The sequence below is a fragment of the Tenrec ecaudatus genome, chromosome 10 (assembly GCF_050624435.1).
Source record: "Tenrec ecaudatus isolate mTenEca1 chromosome 10, mTenEca1.hap1, whole genome shotgun sequence".
NCBI lineage: Eukaryota > Metazoa > Chordata > Mammalia > Afrosoricida > Tenrecidae > Tenrec > Tenrec ecaudatus.
Window position 1 is genome coordinate 143,045,745 of NC_134539.1, and position 7,855 is coordinate 143,053,599.

Consider the following 7,855-nt stretch of genomic DNA (forward strand, 5'->3'; position numbering starts at 1 on the left):
TGCAGAAAGGGCCATTCCTGCCGACACCTTGAGACTTGTGGCAGCCTTCTGACCCCCAGAACTGGACGATGACAGGTGTGTGTTGTCGACGCCACCAAACTCCTACCGCAGTTCAGGAAAGGACCACGGGCTCTGGCTGTTTGCCCTGTCCTTGCCGAGGGCTCTTGTCCCGAATCTGAGCAGCCCCGGGAGAGCGGCGGTGTATAGGAGGGCGCTCGTGTGGGAGCCCACCCGAACTACCAGCCCTCGGCTCGGCACCACCTGCCTCGGTGTGTCCTCAGAAAGGAGGCTGGCGGCCCTGGGTGACACGAGTCCTCTCTGCCCTCCAGGAGCCTGGGCTGCACTGTGGTGGAGATGCTGACAGAGAAGCCCCCTTGGGCAGAGTATGAAGCCATGGCTGCCATCTTCAAGATTGCCACGCAGCCCACCAACCCGCAGCTGCCCTCCCACATCTCGGAGCACGGGCGGGACTTCCTGCGGCGCATTTTTGTGGAGGCCCGCCAGAGACCCTCGGCTGAGGAGCTGCTCACACACCACTTTGCACAGCTCGTGTACTGAGTGCTCGGCCACGCTGCTGCTTCCCGGCCAGGCTGGGGACCCGCCCGCCGCAGGCCAGCCAGCATCTGCTGGGCCGTTTCTGCTCCAGGGCCAAGCCTCAAGGACCAGAAGCCCCAGCTGCCCAAACCAGCAGGCTCCAGCGTCCTAAGCTCAGTGCCGAGGAGAAGGGACCAGGAACTGTGTGCAAGGCGACTACAGCCCAGCCTCAGAGCTGTGTCCTGACCCGGGATCGGTGTCGAGGCCCTGGGTCTGGGCGCGGGCCTGACGCAGGGGGTGAATAGTGTTACTTCCTTCCAAGTGTTACTTTGCTTCTGGAGGCCAGCGTGGGCGGCTCTGGGCTGTGTGTACCCACCCGAGTCTGCGATCAAACCCAGCCTCCCCCCCACCAGTGGAAGGCAGAGGCCAGGGCGGCCCCGCTCCAGGCCAGCTTTGCCAGACCTGCCCATTACCAAAGATGAATGACACAAACGTCATGCCTTATTCAGGGAAGGAGGCACCTGATCTTCCTGCCCGTGACCCAGCCCCACCCCCCAAGCAGGGCCCTGAGGTGTGGCATTGCCCCTAGTGGGGGGGGGGGGATACCCAGTGTTGTCAATGCAGTTGCCTCTGTTTTACAAGTTGGAGTCACTCTTAGCCTGACACCATTTCTGAACTGGAGACCTCGGTGCCCTCGGCTCCGGGACCTGTTGTGTGCCTGGCCAGGTATCTGTTCCCGCGGGAGCAGCAGGACCGACAGACTCCACAGGCAGGCCGCTGGCCCACATGGCTGCCCGGAGCCCTGACCTGAGCACCCCTCTTCAAGCTGGGGGCAGTGTCCGCACCCTGCTGGCCCAGAGCCCCTTCCACCAGCTGTGCGCTCGCTTGGAGCCAGGCTGGCTGTCCCGACAAGGGCTCGGCCTCCGCCTCTGTTCCGCCTTACTCCTCCCTGGGCGGCAGCACCTTGAGGTTGCGGGGAACAGTGTCTCCAGGCGGCTTCGAGTCGGCCATGTTTACCTCAGCCTGGGCGCTGGTCCTTTCTTCCGGCCCCCTCCCTCCGAAATGTGCCTATTGCTAAGCTCCTCCCCCTGGACTCCCAGCTCCCATGGGAGCTGTTGTTCAGGGGGACAGGCCAGTGCCCGGAGACCAGGCAGCTCCTCGCCGGCCATGCCCACTCCCCTCGGGCGCCCGAACAAGCCAAAGCCTTCGTTGTCTGTCGACGATGCACTTTTATGAATGTAGTTCCTATCGCTGTTTAGCCTTTTCACATCACGTCATGTGAGGCCTTGTACTTGTTAATTTATATCTCAGATCCTATCTGGAGGTTTTTATATATACTCATTCTAGACTGTTACAGGAGACGGGCGCCTCGAGAGAGGAGAGAACACCAAAGCAGCTGGTTTTGCAGAAATGTGTGTTGCACGGTGCACCCCACCCCACCCGGGGCCCAGGCTGGGTGCACAGGCCCCGGCCCCTCCTCTCGACCACAGCTGCCATGCTGCAGCTCGGCCCCTCCGCGACCCTGCCCTGATGGACCCACCCAAGGCAGGAGCACTCTTGTTCGTTACCCCCACCCCAATCCCCGTCCCCAAAGGAGACAATAAGGTGCCCGTGCTGACGAGACGACTCTGTGGGTCCTGCGCTCAAGCTCCCCCAGAGCTCCCTCACTCCCACCCCTGGATGGTCTTACCTCACAGGGAGGTATCCTACAAATGAATTTGAAAACAAGCCAACAAACCCTGCACTTCAAAAAAAAAAACACAATTTCTTTGTGCCAAAAACTGGTCATCCTGGCTCAGCATCCTCAGGACCAAGCTGTTGCTTAATTTTAACTTATTTTTTGAATAATCCAGATGACAAGTCCTGGGGCCCTCGGATGGCTGGGACTCTGGGCTCTGAAAGGCATCTTCCCAGTAGCCTCAGGCTTGCTGAGGGAAGGGGCTCAGCCGCCATTTTCTCATCATTCTGTGAGCATGTCTGCGTCGGCCAGCCCAGCTCGGAGAGGCCGGGCTGGGGTCGGCCCTCTCTGCCATCGCTCTTGCCTCCCATCGGCCCCAGCTCTGTCTGCTGTGGATCGTGCAGAAGCAGCTGCAGCCAGAGGTAGTCGACCAGATCTTGACCGAGGGCTTGCAGTGCAAAGCCAGGCCAGTGTCATGCATTACTTTACAATAAAAGGGACCATTTACACCGGCGGGGTCCTGCGGCCGTGCTTTCGGGCAGGGTGGAGGGTTGGGAGCAGGGGCACAGTTGCAGTGGCTCCAAGTGGAGGGTCTGGGGTGATTTTGCCAACCCCCACCCCAGGAGCGCCACAGAGGGCGTTTCCACCAGGCTGGTCTGCTGAGGGGACTCAGCTCTCCTGACTGGAGCTGGGGTCCCCAGGAACTTCACAGCACCCAGCCTAACCCCCTCAGATGCCCTCCCAGCAGGATAAGGGATCTAGTGCCTCCAGGAGCTACCTTGGCGTCTCCCCCTAGGTAACTGCTGCTGCTGTGGCTGAGCAGACAGAGCTACCACCCTGTCCCCAGCCAGGACCACTGGCATAGGCTGGCCCAGCCCTCAGTACGGGGCCCAGCAGTCCTTGCACCCAGGACACATCTTTACTGCCCTTGCCCCACCCTCTAGCTGTGAGCATTTTGGAGAAATCGAACAACCCAAGAGGCTTCCTGTCTTCCCAAGCCTGTCCCATCTGATGTAGTTATTGTCTTGCAGTGTGGCTTTACTACCAGAGTGGGGCTGTGACTATGCCATTCCCTGAAGCTGCAAGGGGGGCAAGGGAGCATGGGGACTGGAAGAGCCACCCAGATGTAGGCAGCCTGCGGACACTCACTGCCTCTGCAGCTTCCTAGCAGCCCGGCAGGCTTCTGAGCCGAAGGGTGCTTGGGCAGGGCCTGAGAGTGCACCCAAGCATCACTGCGAGCCTGCCGTCCAGGCAGGTGCCACCCCCACTGACTTCCTGACCCTCACATTCACAAGCCTCATGCTTCCCTCCCACTTCAGAATGGGGCACTTAGACCAACTGAAGACAAAGCAGTCAGTTGTAAAACCACCTCCCATGCGCAGGCACACACTCACCCCACCCCTGGCAGCAGGGGCCCATTTGAGTAGGTCAGAGAACTCTGGGACGGACCTGTCCCCCTCCCCTGGGGGCACGCTCATCCTTCCTGCCACCAAGCCCCCATCAGGCCACATAATACAGAGCCAGGATCTGTTTGAAACATGTTTAAAATGGGGTTGATCACAAAGGAGGGGGAAGAGAGGGGTCACAGCTTCAGCCAGTCCCGCTGCCAGTCTCTGGCTCCCAGCCTGGCGGGCACTTCACTTCCGCTTCTTGATTCCAGTGGGGTGAGATGGTCCCGGGCCCCACTGGGCATTTCCTGCCTTGGGGGATGGCGCGGGGCTGCTCCACTTCCCCGCCCCTTTCCCCTCTCGCGGTGGGCTGCCTGTCAGGTCCAGTGGGTGCACTCCCCTTGTCCTTGTGGTCTCTGTGGCTCAGGACCAGGCTACGGGCAGAGGTAGATGGGAAGACCTGAGGGCTGGGTGGCAGTGAGGGAGCTTAGGACCCTGAGGGGGCATGCTGACTCCTTGCTGGAGAAAAGGCACCTAGATAGGGAAGCTGGGGTTGGGGGGCCCTGGGTAAGGAGGGGGTGTGTGAGCTGAAAGAAGTGGGGAGCAGACCCCAGTCTGGGCCCCCAGCCCCTACCCACTGATGGGGAATGTGGCAACCCTGGAGGAGAGCCCTTCCCTGTAACCCCTCACCCTTTGCCTTCCCACCCTGCCCCCACCCAGGCCCAGCTCTGATCCCCTGCCCACTCCTCCCCAGGCCCTTGAGGGCGCTAGTGGCAGGTTGGGAGTGCTCAGGCTGTCTTGGCGCCAGGGTCCAGCTCCTTGTGGGCCCAGAGCTCCTTGTGCTGCTTGCGGCCAAAGCCCTCGTCGTAGTTGCCTTTGCTCTTAAACAGCTGCTGGAAGTGGGGTTTGCAGTAGAACTCGCCGTGCAGCGCGGCGTAGCTGCCCAGGCTGCGGGAGGGGCAGAGAGCGGCGTCAGTGCAGGGCCTGCTGGGCCAGGCTGCGGGCGCGGGGGCGGGCCGGGCGCACCTGAGCTTGGTGTGGCAGTGCTTGCAGCAGAAGCAGGAGTTGTGGAAGATAAGCTTGTCCGCTACCAGCCGCTCCATGGGGTACACGGTCTTCTGGCAGGCGGCACAGGTCTCCTTCACCTGGGCCCGGAGGCTGAAGGACTGTCAGGTGGCGACTCAGCGGGGGCCGGCCAGGGACCCACCCGGCCTCCCAGACCCGGCGCCCGGGGCCCTACCTTGGAGCGCTGGACGGCGCTGCTGCCGCCAACGCCGCCGCCGCCGCCGCTTTTGGCTTCCTAGGGGGCGGGGACGATGGAGGGAGGTCAGCTCCCGGCCTCCCCTGCCCGTGGCCGCAGAGGGGTAAGGGTGGCAGGCAAACCCGCTGGTCCCCACCCCTTCGCCCTCCGGCTGAACACCCACCGTGCGGGACACCTACATGAGAAGGGGTGGCCTGGGCGGCTCCCGCAGCCTGGAACATGGCTCGTGGGAGGTGATGGAGGCCCGCTGAGGACGCGGCACCCGCCGGGTTCTGCAAGGGGAAGTCGGGCAGTTGGTGGGGCCCCACAGGCCCTGCCCCGGTCGGCAGGCTCGGGGGGTTGTTTACAGGCTTGGGGGGTCTGTGGTTGGGACTTTCCCTAAGTCATTTCCTGTTGCTCTTGCTCTTGCCACTTCCGCCCCTCACCTACCTCCCCCCGGCTCCTGCCCGCCCCCAACGCCGCTCCCCGAGGGACCGGGGCCCCCTGAGTGGAACCATGTGTGGGGAAAGAGGAGCCCAATTGGCCTCCAGGCGCGCCTCGCGGGGCGGGGACGGGGGCAGGGTGTCGGGGGAGCGGGCCGGCGGGAAGCGGCTGCCCCGCTGGACCCCGGACCCCCGCCGCGTCGCGGCTCCTCCTTCCCGGGCGCGCAGCCCGGCCCCTGGACAGCGCTCGAGGGCCGCCGCGCCCGCGCCCCTGCTCCTCGGCCCCAGGCCGCCACGACCCAGGGCAGGGGACCCCCGGGCCCCGCCGCGCGCCCCCGCTCCCCCGCCCGCAAGGCGGCGGCCAGCCCGGGCCCGGCGCGAGCACGGGGGGAGCCGGACGCCTGCCCCACGCCGCCGCCCTCGCGTGCGCGGATCTCACCAGGCTCGGCGGGGGGCGGCGGGGTCCGGGGGCCGCGGGGCGAGGAGGGCGCGGGCGCGAGCTGCCGCCGCTGCCAGTGGTCTCCGCACGGCCGCCGCCGCCGCCTTATCGCGGCGCCGCCTCCGCCGGCCCCCGCCCCGCGCCCGCCCATTGGCTCCGCCGCGCGCGGAGCCGCCTCCGGGCCCGCGCCGCCGCCGCTGCCGCCGCCGACCCCCTCCGCGCTTTGTCTTCGCAGCCCGGCCCCCCGCCTTTGTCTGCCCCTAGCCCCGACCTGCGGCCCGGCCCCGCGACGCCCGTCTCCCCGCCGGGGCCGGGAAGCGGCTGGGTCGCGAGGACCGCCTGGCTCGTGGGGCGCCCTGCAGCGGAGGCAGAGACGCGGGGCGGGGCTGAGCCACTCTAGCCTCAGTTTCCCCTGGCTGACCCTCCAGGACGCATAGTGTTCCCCGCATTGCCCTGCGTAGGCCTGGCACACTGACGGACCCCATTGGGGTGCCCCCGCCACCAGGGGCCACACCCGCATGGGCCCCCATTTGAGAACAGCACAGAATGGGCCCACTGGCCGGGAGGGAGGGAGGGAGGCTGGCCGGGAGATCCCCCGCGCCCTCACACTTTAGACAAGGGGCCTCGGAGCAGCACCCCTGCTCCCGAGCTTGGTTCTCCCCAGCTCCGCTGAGGGCACTACCTTCAGGGAAAGAGATTTCCATTTTTCAATAAGCAAATCCCAGAGCACCCAAAGCTCATTTGACAGTCAGAGGCCAGAAATGCGAAGTGACTTGAAGGCAATAAAAGCCCTGCCTAGGCAGGCAGGCTGAGTAAGAAGCCAGGTGTCCCCTGCTAGTGGCTCACTATCCCCGGACGGACCGGGACCTCAGTTCTGTCGGCTTGACTCCGCTGGCCCGTGCTGGGCAGTGGGGCACGGCCGTGCTGGGGAGAGCAGGCGGTGGCTTCCTGGGCCCTGCCACTGCTTCTCTTTCTCTGAAGTCGAGCTGAAGCGGTTTCATGAAGCGCGGCCCTAAATATAGCTTGTTCCCACACTGGCAGGAATAGAACTGGTGGCTCCGGAGGCCCAGCCCACACACTTGTCAGGGAATAGAACAGCTCAGTGACTGCACTCGCCAGCCTGGCAGGGAGGGAGGCAGCAGCCTTCTTCCTCAGCCAACTGTTTCCTTGACTCGCTCTGCACCCCTGCCCACAGTTTCCTTACTCAGTCTAATGATGCTTTCTGGAAGAGTCCTTCCCCGGAGCTACGGGCCTGAGGAAGGAACCCTGCATGGCAGGGGGGGGGGGGATGATGCCCTTTTCTGAGGAGTTTCCAGTCGCCCCTGTGATCAGTCTTAAGAGGCTGTTGTGAGGCCAGAGGGGTCTGGGTTGGCGTGAGTTGACGCTGCCCAGGAGCCACCAGGAGGACCAGCGGGCGGGTGTGGAGAATGAGCAGGCAGCAGGAAAGGAAATGGACTGAGGCGTTAAGAAAGGGGAACTTGAGGTGCAAACACACACACACAGCTGAACTCAGCAGGGGGAAGGAGAGGGGTCAGAGAGAAATGTGACCTGACCGCCCCATTCACTGGCCCGCCAGGGTTGGTATCCTGCCCTTCCCCTCAGTCCCTATAATTGCCAAGAGGTTGTTTTTAAACTGGTTTTGAAATTTCTGAGGAGAGAGAGAAAGTGGGGGCCTTTGAGGGTTCAAAGTAGCTTCAAGGAAGAGGGAGGGGCACTTCCTTGATGTGCGTTTAGGAGGCCACCCCACCCTTGCCCCAGGGACTCACTAGTGGGGGGCAAATGTGCCAAATGGGCACAGCCCCGTGAGGTACAGAGGAGGAGGAGGACCACTGTTGGACTGGCCCTGGCAGATGCACATCTAGGCTCAGACAGGCGCCCCAAGGCCCTGGGCCAGGAAGACAGGCAGGAGGGAAGGGGACAGGTCTGGTTCTCAGGTTACTTGCTCTGGGGGATTAGCCAACAGAAACAAGACACCACAACTCATATTACAAACCCTCTGCCTCCCTTCCCGCCAAAAAGGGGTCTTCTGCCTAAACTTCTGCTCCAGCCCCCAGGCCTCAGCCCCAACGTGGTTTGGTGGCCGAATGTAATGCCGCAAAATGCAGGCAGTTAGGAGGCAAATCGTCATGGGGT

The 7,855-nt window shown here is 63.7% G+C and overlaps 2 protein-coding genes across 3 annotated transcripts in view; one reads left to right on the forward strand and one right to left on the reverse strand.

Moving 5' to 3' along the window:
• The window catches only part of MAP3K3 (mitogen-activated protein kinase kinase kinase 3), a 65,412-nt gene extending 62,693 nt beyond the window's left edge, over positions 1–2,719 (forward strand). For both annotated transcript variants that reach the window (XM_075562050.1, XM_075562051.1), the window contains one exon: positions 330–2,719. In XM_075562050.1, coding sequence (XP_075418165.1) covers positions 330–558 — 229 coding nt within the window. In that variant the 3' untranslated portion in view covers positions 559–2,719. The remainder of the gene's footprint in view (positions 1–329) is intronic.
• A 1,027-nt stretch (positions 2,720–3,746) lies between these two features.
• On the reverse strand, positions 3,747–5,827 carry LIMD2 (LIM domain containing 2). The gene is made up of 5 exons (XM_075559415.1): positions 5,723–5,827; positions 5,041–5,133; positions 4,841–4,900; positions 4,627–4,766; positions 3,747–4,548 (listed from the first exon to the last, which is right to left on the reverse strand). The coding sequence occupies exons 2-5, from the start codon at positions 5,080–5,082 to the stop codon at positions 4,389–4,391; spliced, it is 402 nt and encodes a 133-aa protein (XP_075415530.1). The 5' UTR covers positions 5,083–5,133; positions 5,723–5,827; the 3' UTR covers positions 3,747–4,388.
• Between the last annotated feature and the right edge of the window lie 2,028 nt (positions 5,828–7,855).

Bases quoted from the DNA above. Each gene is read 5' to 3' on its own strand.
- LIMD2 (XM_075559415.1), bottom strand. From the start codon at position 5,082: ATGTTCCAGGCTGCGGGAGCCGCCCAGGCCACCCCTTCTCAT. The intron at 4,767-4,840 runs GTAGGGCCCCGG...GCCACCTGACAG, and splicing joins GCGCCGTCCAGCGCTCCAAG to TCCTTCAGCCTCCGGGCCCA. The intron at 4,549-4,626 runs GTGCGCCCGGCC...CCCCTCCCGCAG, and splicing joins CACTGCCACACCAAGCTCAG to CCTGGGCAGCTACGCCGCGC.